Source organism: Balaenoptera ricei, chromosome 4 (genome assembly GCF_028023285.1).
Source record: "Balaenoptera ricei isolate mBalRic1 chromosome 4, mBalRic1.hap2, whole genome shotgun sequence".
Classification (NCBI taxonomy): Eukaryota; Metazoa; Chordata; class Mammalia; order Artiodactyla; family Balaenopteridae; genus Balaenoptera; species Balaenoptera ricei.
Window position 1 is genome coordinate 16,180,022 of NC_082642.1, and position 16,074 is coordinate 16,196,095.

The window sequence follows — 16,074 nt, forward strand, 5'->3', positions numbered from 1 at the left end:
GGTGGAATCCCAACCTTCAAACCCTGGTTGCCTTTGTCTGTCTTTCTTCTCCCCTTCAGAGCTAAGCTTCTTGAAAGAAGAGTCTCCCTCACTCTCTCCACCTCCACTCTCGCATCCACCCCTCAGTTCCCACCTGCACCACCACGCTGGAGCCACTCGTGCCAAGATCACCAGCTGAGTCACTAGGGCAGGCACATACCAGCTCTCATGAGCCCATTGGATGCCTCTCTTCCCAACTTCATGTTTACTGACACCATGTTGTGGCTTAAAATCATCTAGGGTGGGAGTATTCACACCACAGACACTGGCACACACTATAAATCGGGCTTTCTCCCCCTACAGGGCTGGGGGTAACCATTTACCAGCACCCCACTACCACTCACCAGTTGCTGAGGGCGAAAGGGCATTTCTCAGACTTTCCCTACTTGGTTTTATCTCCACTCGACACAACTGATCATTCTCTCCTCTCTTAGAGGTTCTTCATCTCTGGCTTCCTAGGCCGCCACAGCCCCCATTTTCCTCTAACTTCTCGGCCCCGTCTCTGCCTCAGCCTTTAAAGGCTTTTATTTAACTCATCTTTCAAAAACTGGTGTTTTCCGGGATTCTGTCTTCTTTTCCTATACAAGCTTCATAGGGGACACCTTACATTCCTATAGTTTCAACAATTCTGAAACCAAAAGGTCATCCTGGACCCTTCCTAGCCCTCCTTCCCATATCAATCCAACATCAAGTCCTGCTGATTTTTTTAAATAGCTCTCAAATCCTCCCCCTTCTCTCTATGTTCACTGCCTGTACGCAATCCACACCATCATCATCTCCAGCCTGCAGTAGCTTCCTAACTGCTCTACTCCCGGCTACTACCGTCCTCTAATTCATTCTCTACATTTCAGCAACAGTGATTTTTCACAATACAAAACTGATGAAAATACCTCTTTGTGTCCCAAACTGCTTGAAACAGTTCAGTGGCTTTCTGTTGCTCTTAGTATAAGATCCAAGTCCTCAGCATGACCTGGGAGGCCTGCATAACCTGGCTCCTGTCCTCCAGTCTCATCTCAGACCTCTCTCTTGCACCACTGATTCCAGGGCACTGTATTCCCTCTAGAAGCAGACTTTTGTACATGCTATTCCCTCCACCTGGAAACCCTCTACCCTTTCAACTCTCATTCATCCCTTAGCTCTCAGCTCAGAAGTTACTTCCTCAAGGATGTCCCTTGGACTCCCAGACTGGGTTAGGTCCCCCCATTAGATGTTCTTATAGCACCATGTAACTCTTCTTCACAGCGTCTATTGCAGTTGTAATTATTTAGCTTTTTATGTTCCCCACTAGATCACAAGCTCCAGGGACTATCTGTTTTGCCCACTCTTGGATTCCCATTACCTAGCTCATATATGTTTTGAATGAATGAAATATAAGTTTCAGATCTATACCTGAAGCCTGTCCCCTCTTCTGAACTTCTGATCCGTGTATCTAGTTGTCTGCTGGTGACTCCATCCTTCCAATTCCTCTGGCCCAAAGCTTGGAGTCATCCTTGACTCTTCTGTTTTCCTCACCCCCTGGGACCTAAACCACCTGCACGTCTTATCAGATTTATCTTCAAAGTACCTCTCCTATCTCAGCTAAACTGTATGTGCCTCCTGATGGATGAACATAACCTAACCTAGCAAGTTGTCTTGCTACTTCTCAGACCGTGAGAAACTCTCCAGGACCTAATTTCCTCAAAAATAAATTGCAAAGGGGGGGGGGGGGGAAAGAGATGTGAGGAACTGAAGATTAAAAGACACTCAGCTGTATCAACCAACTGTAGTGTGGGACCTTATTTGGATTCTGATTCAAATTGCAAAAAAGATTATGACAATTATGACACAATCAGAAATTTTAACGGATGGATTTGATAATATTAAGGATTTATAAGGGGTTATAATGGTACAGTTATATTGAAAACATTTACTTTTTAACAAAGGTACATTCTGAAATATGAACGTATTTACAGATGAAACAGTATGATGTCTGAGATCTACTTCAAAATAACACAGTACAGAGGGGAAGCAGGTGAAGGTACAGATAAAACAAAATTGGCTGTGAATGGTTGATTGTTGAAGTTGGATGACGGGTTCACTGGGGTCCACTGTACTATTCTACTTCTGCATGTTTGAAATTCTTTAAAGACTTAAAAATCATCTATCCAGAACGTGACCTAGTCTTAACGCCTTCGTTATGCCCACTGTTAACCAAACCACTGTCATCTCTCACCTGTACGGCCCCAGCCTCCCATCTGATCTCCCCACCCACCCTTGCCTCGTCCTGTGGTCTCTGCACTGCAGTGAGCGTGATCCTTTAAACACATCAGATGGTTTCCTCTCTGCTTAAGCCCTACAATGGCTCCTCATCTTGCTTGGACCTGTGGTACACCTCTCTGACCTCATCTCCTAGCACTCAGCCTCTCATGCTCTCCCCCCAACGCCTGCCATGGTCCTTCTACCCTCAGGCTAGAGAGCAGGCCCACGAGGCCCTGGTGATGTGTCCTTAACATGCCTCTCCTGATTCACCACCCCACACCCCAGGCTTGCGGGGTCTACACTCACTTGTGGTTTCTTTGTTTTAGTCACAGCTACCTGGACCTGTCCCCACTGGGAAGCCCAGGCTCCATCAGCCCCAGCTAGGAGCTTTGGTTCTGAGCCCCTAGGAGCTCAGGGCTTATCTTGTAATCATCTATTGCCTCCTTTCCTGGACTCAAGTTCCTTGAAGTCACAGGCTACCTCTTCTATCTCTGTAGGCTTGACAAAATTCCCGACACTTAAAATTCAGCACATTTTGAGTAAATGAATTAAAATTCTTTGTAAGTTAGCATGTTACATCTTTTAAATATACGTACCAAAGTTTCTTGGAACAGGAATAAAATACTCATAATTACACAGAAGTCATCACATAAAGATTATTGAAAAATGTTTTTGACTTCTCAGTATAATATTCTAAATAGAATTACTTGATATCTCAGATGTCAAGAATGAAATAATAAAAATGTAATCACATTTCTGTTATAACCAGTTCTTCCATTAGTTGTCTAAATTTGGAGTGTTGAGTTTTAAAAATTGCACACTGAGTCAACTTGCCTGCTCCCTTGACCATCTTGCTTGAAGAACCAGGGTCAAAGGATGCAAACTGGGGAGGGAGGGAGGGAGGGGTCAAAGGAGTTTGATTAATAGATGTCCAGGATGTGGGGTGGGAGGTGAGTTCTTAGGTAAGGAGGAACTTGAAATGGAAGAATCGCTGCCCCTGCAAAAAGGAACTGATAAGAGACAGGAAGTGGAACCAAATCAGTCAATAGGGGATGAAGAAAGAGGAAGGTGAGCGATAGGAAAGAAAAGACCTGAAATCATTAAAAGAATATGTACAAATAGGACTGCTTTGCGTGATGTTTTTATGCTTTTAATCCAGTTAGTTTCCCAACTGTTACAAATTCTTTCAATATTAATTCTGTTGTTTTGATAGATAATTAAGTTCCTTTTAGCAGAGAGTAGTTAAGAGAATTTTTGGAGAATTCAGTTTGGGTTGCTCTTCAAACACAAAATTGATGCTATGGGCCAGCCATTAGGGCTGGAAATTTGAGTTATTTTCCCTGTGCTGCTGATGGGTTGTGCTGCCTGAGCCACTGGCCCTCCTGTCACATCACCCATCGTGACTGCCTGTATTTGCAGATAATTAGCTAAGGTTGCAAGTGATGACGGCACAGATTGTTTTATGTGAAAAATGACTAGTTTATAATAGCATTATAATTTCACCCTGTATTCAAAAAAAAAAAAAAAGGGTGTACAAACTCTTACAAACTGAGTTCATAGGGCAATATCCTCAAATATAAGAGAAACCAAATGCCCAAAGTACAGAGGCCTCAGTGAGTAAATGAGAGCTGAGTCCAGGGAGGCTGAGCCTCTTTACAGCTGTCATCGTGACAACTTCCATCACAAGCTGCATCACAAGCTGTCTCTTTTCCTCACTCTCCGTTGAGTTTGCATTAAGCATTTCCCTCTAGGACGCTGAGAAGGAACAAAAACATGGGCTCTGGAGTCAGGCAGCCCTGGGTTGCGATCCTGGCACTGCCTGGCTGTGGGATCTGCTCAATGTCACTATAAAATGCAGACAATGAGGTCTACTTCCTAAGGTTGTCGGGAAAGGACTGAATGAAATAGCCCATGGAAAGAATGTTGTCGAATACCTGGTAGTTAATAAGTGTAATGTGTTTTCTGTGGATGTCTAGAGCAGAATACTTCCAACACTCTGATTTATCGTAAGATCAGGCCTATCCAAAGCACTAAATGATAACAAGAGTTCAGTCTCTTTTATTCTGCTTTTTTTTTTAATGTCATATTCCATTTGAGTCCTAAGCATGTAAGCAGGTACCATGGAATGTAAACAAGAAAGGAAACAGAAATATATCGTATGACTCATATGTGAAACAATGCTGTGACTCACACAGATGAAATAGCTGCTTGGCTGCACAAAATAATTAACACTAAAACGTTTAAAAAGAGACAACATAGGAATAAGCTATTTTAATCAAGCAAAAACAAATTTATATCCATTAGTTCTAAAAATAAAATTAGACTTTTCCAACCCTTAACATCTGTATTTAATAATATCTTCTAACCAAAATACAGATGCTAAAACAGCAAATTACAATATATCTTGTACAGCATACAGTATGTTCACTGTTCACACTTACTTTAATTCTAGTTGGTCGTTATGTACTCAATGCATAAACAGCACTTAGAATAAAATTTTCACAATTAACAAAAAATGCGACAAGGCTGTCTTAAAATGGCTCTGCTATAAATTGTATAGAATATACAGAATTACAAAGTCAAGTATTTTTTTTATCAAAATATACACCCCTCCCTGAAACTAACACAAGCTATCAACATTTTAAACGAATAATACAATTATAGAAAATATTTGCAAAATTATTTTTTCATGTATAAATATTCTGCCATATTTACTTTGGTCTAGAATTATCAGCATACAAGTCCACTTAAAAAATATCCACATGGAAGGGCTGGGAGACATCAGTAGAAGTAATAATTTTGTATTTGGAGTTACCTCAAATCAAAATGACTGAAACACACAGTAATTCTCCTTGATTCATACGCCTAATTGAGATAAAACAAATTAGTAGATCACAGGATTGCTTATTCAATTTTCTAATTATCAATTCAAATATTCATAAGCCCTTTGCAACTATCTTTTTAACAAAACCCAAATGAATAGTGCAGGTATACATATATACAATGTATAAAATAAAGTTGAACTCGTTTGCATTTTTCCATTTTCCTCTATTACATAATACTGTTTGTAAGTGAAAGCAGATGAACAAAAGATAAATGCAAATACAATATTGGGGTTATTTAACAGCAAAGTACTATAGTATAAAAAGGTCAGCTTTGATCATGTCCTTTTCTGGGTGTTTAAATGCTTTCTTGCCCACCCCAATCCTTATTAAGTCTTCTTCATGGAGATATCACAACGCTTGAAGAGAGAATCTGGAGTCCTCTGAGCTACTTCTTCACAATGGTAACCTTGGAACCTTGGGTAATCTTGGGTTTCCAGCTATCACATCCCATGAACATGAAAGGCTGCAGGTCATCCTTGAAACGGGTTCCAGATTCTGCTCATACTGGTCATCAAAGGGTAAGAATGTTCTCTCTCTCTCTCCTATTCTGGCAGTTTAAAAAGTAAGAATCATGACTTCCAGCCTCCCAGGAACCTAGTCCACGTGACGGAATATCCTATAGGGCAGTTAGATTTTGAGGGCAGTGTTGATGGTGTGGGTCAGCATAAAAGAACATTAAAAACGGAAGTGGTTTTTAGCAAGCGGGCTAGATGCCTGCAAACATTAAGACAAGGCATCATCTGGTTTGTGGATGTATTTCTGAGCCATGTAAGTAAGTGATGGAACCTTGTCACTCCACATTCTATCTCCCCACCCCCCAAAGACAAAGCTCTGTTCGAGGCAAGGAAGGTCATCACTCCCTCTGCCCCCTCAAGTCATTAATGGGTGGGGTGGGGGTGTGTGTTTCTCTTGTCCTTTTTTTTTTTTTTTTAAGTAGTATGTATTTGTGGGCTGCATAATCTCCAAGAAGGGTAACAATTGTAGGGATTGGGTTCTCTGTCACTTTCAAGTGCCTGGGAATTCACCACTGTACACATGCTTTGCGCTAAATTTCCTGGACACTCCTTCAGTGGCAATGGAAGGCGTCAGGTTTTACTTGAACCCTTGAGACTGGTTAAATCTATCTGGAAAGACCTCCATGTCCATGGCCTTGTGACGGATGGAAGACTGCAGGGAGTTTCAGAAGAATTTGACCTTTCTTCATTTTCTGAAGTGAGGCCACTAAAAAGTAATATACAGCACAGCACAGGTAACCACAGGTAACTTCTGGGAAGGCTCTCCCCCATGGATAAGGCATGACCTATGTTTTCTGTGACTTGAGTAGACCAGTTCTAATAACAACTCAGCCATAACTTCAAGAGAACAGCATTCCATCTAAAAGCATACACATGCTCTTAAATAATATTCAAGATGCTTTCTACTGATTTTTACATCAGTCCTCATTATTTGCAGATCTATTGCTCATCATTATAATTCACTACAGGGGACATGGACAGTTAAAAGTTAGAGTGATTTATATATGTATTTTACAAGGTTTGTGTTGCAGAAAAGTAGTTCTAGATAATGTATGAATGTCCTACTCGGGTTACTCATTTCACACATATTTTCAACTATATTATTTCATATGTATCCATTAATTTAAACAATTTTAATAGAAGCTGGTTGGGAATAATGACTGTCATAGCTCATTTACCTTTGAACTTATTTATGAAGATGACATTTTCATGACATCTGACCCTTATTTTCTCCAGTGACTAAAGACAGTTCAGCAGCCAGTTCCTATGAGCACTTAGCAGAAAGTTTTAAATTACGCTAAAATTAAACTCTTTTCTTTCCCCCGACTGGCAGAAATATCATAGCTGAGAACTTCATAAACTTTCACAGGACACCTGGGATATTGGAAGATTCAGCTACTTTGTTTTTGTGTACTTTGCATGAAGTTAATGCTAAAACCCAAAGTAGATATTAGGATCCTTTTTCTGGAATTTTCACAAATGAGATTTTCTTTGTTACATTTCACTCCTTCATGACTGTTATGTGAACAGAATTAAACAGAAACAAAAGAAAACGGCTAACTTAAAAAAAAAAAAAAAAAAAACGAAAAACTCAAACCCACCAACTTATAGTTTCGAAGATTTTTCTAAGTATCACCATTCAAAGGACATTATCAACAACGGTTTGTCCATTATCCTTTTGGTCATTGTCTTCTGAATCAATGAAATGTGGATTCTCCAGGGGATTTGAGTTTTCGTGGCCCGTGTCACCTTCTGTTTTCTCCCGCTGACTTGGGCTTTTGAATAAGTGTTTCTTCTGGTGCATTCCAAGGGCAGCGGCTGTTTTGCAAATTTTGGGGCACTGGAAGCAGGCATAGCCCTTCCCATTATGCTCCCGGATATGCCTCTGCTCATGATTCCTTTTCGTGGAGAGATACAAAAAACTCTGAAAGCAGAACTGACAGTGGTATCGCTTTTCACCAGTGTGGATTCTTTCGTGGATTTTGAGGGTCTCATTCAACGTGAAGGCCTTGTTGCAATACTGACAGACGAACTCCTTCACGCCCAGGTGGATGCGCTCGTGTTTCTGTAGGTTACCTTGCACCGAGAAGCACCGTCCGCAGGTCTTGCACTGGTACGGCTTCTCTCCCGTGTGACACCTCATGTGCATCTTCAGGGTGGAGGGGCTCTGGAACTGCTTGGAGCAGAGCTCACACGCATAAGGCCTGGCCGTGAGATGCCGGTGGGGCCTCCCTTGATTCCCAGCCCCCGAGGCTTTGTCGCCGTCGCAGAGCTCACACTGCAGCTTGGGCATCTCTTTATTTTCTTCTTCCTCGAAGGCCTTCTCCTGGGGAGCCTTCCCCACTGCGCAGTCCAGTTCGGCCGGGTATTTACATTTGCTGCTCGGGCTCCTGTTTTCATGCTCCTTCCTCCAGTTGGCTTTCCTCATTTTTCTCAACTGTCGGGATTTCTTTTTGGGTTTGTAGTTGTAGTAAGGGCGCCATGGTTTGTCCGTGGAATCCTGGTCACTGGCATCGTCAAACATCTCACTCATCTCCACGCACTCGGACTGGCAGAGCCCGATCGGGCTGTCTCCATTGGTTTCCTGTTCACTCTCTCGCGGCGGAGTCTCTTCCTGCATTTGGTACTTGGGCCTCCTCCCTCTTTTATAGAACAATTTAGATCCTAGGATGTGCCTTTTCACAATGGCTTCGTTCCCGATTTTCACCGTTATCTGGCAAAGGGGCGCCACGTTGCTGTTTGTGGAGGTTCCCGGGAGAGCAGGCTTTGCGATGTAAGTTTCAATTTTACTAGTTTCTTTAATGATGTTTGTGGTTTTGCTCAATGACCCTCCAGGATCAGCAATGTATCTGGACTCCTCTGGTACTTCTCCCCTGTTACACAGGATGGTTTTCTTTTTCTCCTTCATGCTCTTGGGTCTGCTGACAACCCTCCCCACTTTGTCCGGCTCGGGTTTGCCATCGTCTTTCGGGGTCTGACTGCCAGCCAGGTCTGAAGGGGCTCTGGGGTTGTGGCTGCTTGTGGCAGCAACGGCATTGCTGTGCATTATCACCGATGAAAACTGGCTGCTGTGCACGATGACCGAGGGGGCTGAGCCACTGTAGCTGATCACAGAGGTGGAGTTCTCACTGCCATTACTCACAGACAACACGGGCGCGTCCCCTGCCCGGAGACCTGAACCGACGGCATTTTCAGTGGAAGAAACTGACACCTCCGTTGAATAAAAGTTGTTGTCCAGATCAACTTTCAACTCTCCCCTCTCTCCCCATTTGGTACCCTCTGCGTTTTGCACACTGGTGGAAGTGGGTACATCCTGACGTGCTGGTGTTTCCAGTGGGATGGCTGGACTGCTGGTCAAAGTGTTTACACTGTTCTGGAAATTCAGAGTAGGCAACTCAGAGTCGTGCGGATTCTGAATAACATAGGGGCCGGGTGCAGACTCATTCATCTGACTGTTTTCTCGAGTATTTTCATAGGAAGAATGTCGGTAGCTCTTGTAAGGAGCCCGCTTGCATTTCATGGGCAGGAGCCTATAAAGCTTATATGGATAGACACTAGGCTTCAAGCCCCCGTTTGCTGTTTTTTTACTGATGGAAAGTCTATGATCGATGGCATGGAAAGACTTCTGGTGGTTTTTGAGTATATAGTAGGTCATGAACGTTTCCAGGCAGAAAATGCACTGATACCGCCTTTCTCCTGTGTGCCAAATCTCATGTCTTGTCCTGTACTCAGCCAATGCAAACACTTTGTTGCAGTAATGGCAAGGATACGTTCTTCTCCACGAGTGAACATTGGCATGTCTTCGGAGGCTGGATAAAGTCACATAACTACGTTTGCATACTACGCAGCTGTAGAGCATTTGCCCGTTAACAAATTTAACCATGTGTTCTGTTTCTGGCAAGGTACTTCCGGGACTGGAAAATTCACCAATCCTATTCTCAGATAATAAAGGTTCTGGACCTGTGAATGCACCTCCATTCTGCCCAATGGTGGGATAGTTTTCTAAGAAGCGCTGATTCCCTCCAGGAACGGGCATGTGGCTTGACCTCATACAGATCTGCTCGTGCCGATCCAGTCTGTTGAGGGTGCTGAACTGTTTGTTGCAATGCTTGCACACCAAGGGCTCCTGGGTTGGCTTGTGAAGCTGCATGTGGGCGCTGAGCAAAGTGCTACTGTCGAAAGATTTGGAACAACAGCTGCAATTGTAAATGAGAGGCGGCACCTCTGTGGCTGGCAGCGTGGGGACATCAGAGGATTTATTTTCATCTGCCCTGGGAAAATGGACCTCTCCTTCGCTGTTGTTGGGAGATTTTGAAAGGGAAAGAATTGCAGCCGGCTGTGGACTTCCTTCTTGATTCATTTCCAAGTTGGTTGCTGGAGGGGGGGGTATATTTTCTGGAGGTGAATCCGAATCCTGGGGTACGGAGAGCGTCTTTGGCTTTCGGCATGTTTTCGGTTTTGCTGCAACAGCTTCGCAGTTTTCTTTACCTGTTTTCCCAGGTGAACTGCTGTCCCGTTCCCGTACAGGCAGACTTCTGTAAGCCTCGGCCACGGAAGACACGGCGTAGGAGTGCTCGGCGAGGGTGCGCACGGGCTCCACCTCGTGGCAGACGTCAGTCCTCTCCAGGCAAAGGCTGGTGGTTCTCATGGAGTCGGAGACCTTTTTGAAACTTGCCCTCAAGTCCAGTGGAGAAAACATGTTATTACTATTTTCTGTTTCGATGATGGAAAATGCATTTGTGATCCTTGGCCCATTAGTGATGGCTGGTTCTTCATGCCTTTTTTCATTTTTTTCTTCTTTAACCACTCCCTTCTCGGTAATGCAGAATACATAAGGACCTGGGGAATTTGAAAAGTTGCGATCGGTAAGATCTTCCAAGAAGGATATTCCCAGCTTTTTTCCTGCAGCTGCAAGATCAGTGACTGTTTCTTGTCTCTTGACGACGACTGTGGAGCTGTAGATATAATTAAGGATTTCTGTAAACACTTCGGCTTTGAGATCATCCAGCTCCAGGACGTGGCTGGAAATACAGATGGTATGGCTCCAAAAGATATTTTTGAAATAAAGGCTTGAGGCAGCCAGGACATTGCTGTGGGCTTTAAATTTGGTGTCTTCCACAATGATAGTGACATCACATAAAATGCCCCGAATGCGCTGCTCATTCAAGATGGAGAGCACTGTGTCGCTGTGAAAGTCGTCCTTGAGGTCCCTGGAAAGGGACATGACTGTCATCTGAAACAAGAGGAGAGAAATGGTCAGAGACCCTTCCACAAGGAGCTCCTTTATTTGTAGGCTGTTTTCAGTTTCTTTGAAAAATGTTTTTTCTATGAAAATGAATGTTTTTTTTTTAAATCTCATTCTGTTGCTGCTCCCAAGACTTGGAGTCAACCTTAGAAGCTTAATCTTTATCTTGCCCCAGCCTGTTCCTCATACCACTGCTAATAGTTGTTATAGTTGGAAATCCTCCCAGAACTTTTTCTCCTTCTTTCTCCAAAGTTGTAGCTTGGAGAAAGGTTCCCCCGCCAAATGTTAAAGGTCTCATCATCACGCAGGGCTGCTGCATTGAACTCTTAGAGTCGGGCAATTGCCATGGTCCTACCACAAGCCTCCTTATCTTATTTCAGAAGATCGCCCTGATGATCTGATCCAAACGTAATTCATGAAGCAGGAAAACGATTTTTTAAAAGTTTTCCCTAAGTAAGCAGTACCTGTGAGTAAAGGCATTGGCTGCTCGGGAAAGAAGCAAAAACTGGAGGAGCCATTCCTGATTTGTGGCTCTGAAGGGTTTCTCAGCGTAAAGTCTCAGTCTGCATGACCAAGTCTGACCACTAGGGGCACCCTGCCCTCTGGCCCCTCCTTGTGGGGACCCATCCCTTTCCTTCTGATTTCGCTTTTATCACAGCCAAAGTAGACTGGGGTGTTCAATCGAAAAGGAAACAAAACAAAACAAGGAAAGTATATTTCTGAGTTTACAATACCGTGTCTAGTCACAGGTTCCTAAATTAGCACAATTTAAAGGCACTGTGGCTCTTGTTCTGGTCTGAGGATCCTACCTCGGTTGTTCCCAGAGCCCGGGTCTCGTTATCCTCTATGTTCTATAGTGAGCCTAGAACGGCCAGAGCCTACCCACTAATATTCTAGTGAGGGACAATCCAAAGCAGTGGCTTTCAGAGTTACCCACAGTAAAAAATACATGGTACACAGTGACTTAAGACAGAAATGAAACAAACTTACCCTTACTATGTGTGATGCAGTCTGTTCTGTCCTGTTCTCTTTCACTTAAAAAATGCTAACAGCAACTCACGAAACTAATTCCACTACACGCTAATGAATCACTCCTGCACTTAAACTGTACCCCACCCCCCACCCCCCAAAATACCCCCTTTGGTCTAAAGGATATACTACCCAGCTGTTCATCAAGTCTATCTCTAATCACATGATGTCCAGAAAGCCATATATCATGCTGCTATTTCTTTCACTCCCAGTGGCAATGTCTTCCTAGCACTGGAGTATAACGTTTAGCCCACGGCATTTATTCAGTTGGAAAAGACCAGATGGCCACATAAAGGATCTCTTTTTACCTTTTTGTAAGGATTATAAGCTCTGCCCATTATGTTATTTAGTGTCCTTTATACAAGAATCCATTCGATAACTTCTTTTTATCTCATTCAGCCATTGGAAAAAGAGCATTTCTACTAACAAATTCTTTATTATTCAGATAATGAGAACAATGTACTCACCACGTTTATTCTCTCTTAATTCTCCAGACGAGGATGCTTAGAACTAATGTTTACCATTGCCTGTTGTAGCCACTGTGAGCCTGGGTTTCTGGTGTGACTACTGTCTCACTTTCTTGATTTAGGGATAGCTCTTTTACTCTTGTTTCCCCTGCCTTTAAGTGGAACCTTCCATGAATCTTTTCTAGGGATGTGGGGGATTAAATCTTTAAATAAAATTAAATGAAAAGGGATCTTTGGGACTTCCCCGGTGGTCCAGTGGCAAAGAATCCAACTGCCAATGCAGGGGACTTGGGTTCGATCCCTGGTCGGGGAACTAAGATCCCACATGCCTCGGGGCAACTAAGCCCAAGCGCCACAACTACTGAGCTCACACGTCTCAATTAGAGTACAGAGCCCCCGCGCTCTGGAGTCCACGCGCCACAACTACAGAGCCCACCCACCCTGGAGCCTGTGTGCCATAACTAGAGAAGAGAAAACCCGCACGCCACAACTTGAGAGAAGCCTGCACGCCACAACTAGAGAGAAGCCCGTGCTCCGCAACTAGAGAGAAGCCCGAGTGCCGCAATGAAGATCTCGCAAACCACAACTAAGACCCAATGCAGCCAAAAAAATAAAGAACATAAACTTTAAAAAAAAGGGGATCTTTATGGCTTCCTCTGTGCCCTGAAGGGAGAAAGGTTCACCCCTGAATGGATCGCAGGAGTCTATCCTTCACTGGCTTATAGATCAATAACATACTTGGCTGGTGGTTGTTTGGCCTTCCTTGAGGTCTCTCTGTTCTGGGCCCCCTGTAGCATCTACTTTCTCTCCTGACTCGTACCTTCTCCTGTTCGGAAGGGTCAGACCGGACCATAACGGGCTCTAGAGGACCCCCCACAGCAAGTTTTATATTGCAAGTACTAGTTATCATTAAAAGTTATCATCAGATTTGGGTTTAAAACAAATCACTCAGGATCACTTAGGCTGCAGTGTGTGGAAAGGATCAGAGGGAGGCCAGCTGGCTGCAAACCAGCTAGCGAGGCCGTCCTAGTGGTCCAGGTAAGAATTAATCCATCCACCCCAGACAGAGTGAGAACCTGGGAAGGAGTGGGTGGCTCCACGCACACCTAAGAAAGTGAGACTGAGGGAGTTAGTATCTGAACTCAAAATTTACTTTAATTCCCTCGACCAATATTTATTGAACAACTGCTAAGTACAAGGCATCAGGCTAAGTGCTACAGGAAGACAAGGGTTCATTTCTCTGTTGAACAGATGTTTACTGAATACCTACTTTATGCTTTGGGACAGTAGTTCCCAAACCTGGTTATGCATCAAAATCAGTTGGGAATGGGCCCGTGAGCCACAATTACTGAGCCTGTGCGTCTGGAGCCTGTGCTCCGCAACAAGAGAGGCCGCGATAGTGAGAGGCCTGCGCACTGCGATGAAGAGTGGCCCCCGCTTGCCACAACTAGAGAAAGCCCTCGCACAGAAACGAAGACCCAACACAGCCATAAATAAATAAATAAACAAATACTTAAAAAAAAAAAATCAGCTGGGAAGCTTTAAAATAGTACAGGTTTACAGATTCCCCCTACTTTGCCCCTGCAGAGATTCTGGTTTGGAACAGATTCAGCTGGGGTGAGACCCTGGAATCCATATGTACTTTTGTACCTTATTTCGTGAATAAGTAATACATTCATATGATAACAAATTGGAAAGGCACACCGAGTAAACATTGACAAGCCTCCTTCCCACATTGTCTCAGAGGCACTTCAGGTGGTTTTTTATCAACCAGCCAGAAACAGGCCTGGGAGCTGACACTAAAAGCCAGGGCTGCTAGCAGAACAAAAATACTGCCCCCAAAGGTTTGGGGTATAGCAGGGAAAATAAGATGTGTTCATGAAAAGCCGTAAAACAAAGATTCCCAGGGAAGGTGAAGGATCAAGAGCGCTGGGAGAAGGTTTCAGGAGTCAGGGGAGAATGGCTTGGGAACGGGTGTGAGCCCAGCAAAACCTTGCAGATATGGACAAAGCTGAGGAAAAGGAATTTCAGTCAGAAAAAGGCACAGTCGAGAGTTTTACGCCCACAAGAAGCCTGTAATCTAGGAGTCAGTGTAACACTTTATTTTTATTTTGTTGTTGTTGTTGTTTGCTTTTTGTTTTTTGCCACACCACGCGGCTTGTGGGATCTTAGTTCCCCGACCAGGGATTGAACCTGGGCCCTCAGCAGTGAAAGCGCGGAGTCCTAACCACTGGACTGCCAGGGAATTCCCAGTGTAACGGTTTAGGACAAGGAATCCAAATCCGCCAATGTGAAGTGAAAAAGCGGTGAAAGTTGTTGAAGATGCAATTTCAAGCCATATTCTGCCTGTCCAAAGTGCAACAAAGAAATAAGTTAGAAGTCTGTAGACCACAGGGGACCCACCGTAGGCCACAAGCACAGCTGGTCCCCAGAGGCTGTGTTTGACCCACATGGTTTTTGGAACCATGTTTTTGAAAAACTGAGCTCCTGTTGAAAACCAGTAAGATTTAACAAAAAAATCAACATATCTTTTCTTGAGAAATAGGAAGACTGGACAGCGAAGGGGCTGTTGGCTGCCTGGCAACCGCGTGGCTGTGTCCCTGTGTCACTGTCACCTGCACGCACGTGCCACCTGTCCAAGTACTTACCGCCAAGCGGCTTCTCTCGGTAAAAAGCCCAGCCCGGCCCCTTTAGGCAGTTTGGTTTGTGCAACTGATACGAACATTAGGCAGAATCACTTTGCACCCACAGTTCTGAACAGACATACTTAACGATATCCCTAAAATTAGAATTAAGACATAAATGAGCTCGTGGGGGGAGGCAGTCATTCTCACCAAAAATAGTATTCTTTGACTTAAGAAAAATTAAAGTGATCTTCTCCTCTGTTATATTTCTTCACTGAGAGTAAATGAAAACAGAAGTCTTAGGAGTTCCTGCCAATGGAAAGCCCACAACAGACTTCAGAAAAAGAAACAGAAGTTGGAAAGCAGATGAGATTCAATTTACACGTAATTTTCTAAAACGTGTTCAAAAAAGCAGGTTTCGTGCAGTATATTTATTATTTTCAGTAGTACAGCTGAGATGGAATAAATAAGCATGAAAAAGGCTAACAAAAATGATGTAAATGCAAAAATTTTGGTAAGCCAATAGTTTAAAAAAGTAAAGTAATTTGTAATTAGATAACTGTGGTCATCTGACTTATGTTACTATTTTCTTGAGTTGGTATTTTAGCTGTAATAGCTTTTAACATACACCTTCTAAACACATAAGTACACATACATATATATCCACGTGCACATATCAATAAATCTATGACTATATAACTATATGAACATATGCTGTATGTAAATATATTTTATAAGCACATCAAACAGGCTGAACTTTTAATTCAGCATCTAAAAAACAGGATACTTGGACTTCCCTGGTGGCGCAGTGGTTAAGAATCCGCCTGCCAACACAGGGGACACAGGTTCGAGCCCTGGCCCGGGAAGATCCCGCATGTTGAGGAGCAACTAAGCCCGTGCGCCACAACTACTGAGCCTGCGAGCCACAACTACTTAGCCCACATGCCACAACTACTGAAGCCCGTGCGCCTAGAGCCCGTGCTCCACAACAAGAGAAGCCACTGCAATGAGAAGCCCGTGCACCGCAACGAA

The 16,074-nt window shown here is 43.7% G+C and overlaps 1 protein-coding gene across 6 annotated transcripts in view; it reads right to left on the bottom strand.

The window, feature by feature from the left end:
* Positions 1–4,342: 4,342 nt before the first annotated feature.
* The window catches only part of ZBTB38 (zinc finger and BTB domain containing 38), a 117,314-nt gene continuing 105,582 nt past the window's right edge, over positions 4,343–16,074 (bottom strand). For all 6 annotated transcript variants that reach the window (XM_059920196.1, XM_059920197.1, XM_059920195.1 and 3 more), the window contains one exon: positions 4,343–10,910. In XM_059920196.1, coding sequence (XP_059776179.1) covers positions 7,317–10,910 — 3,594 coding nt within the window. In that variant the 3' untranslated portion in view covers positions 4,343–7,316. The remainder of the gene's footprint in view (positions 10,911–16,074) is intronic.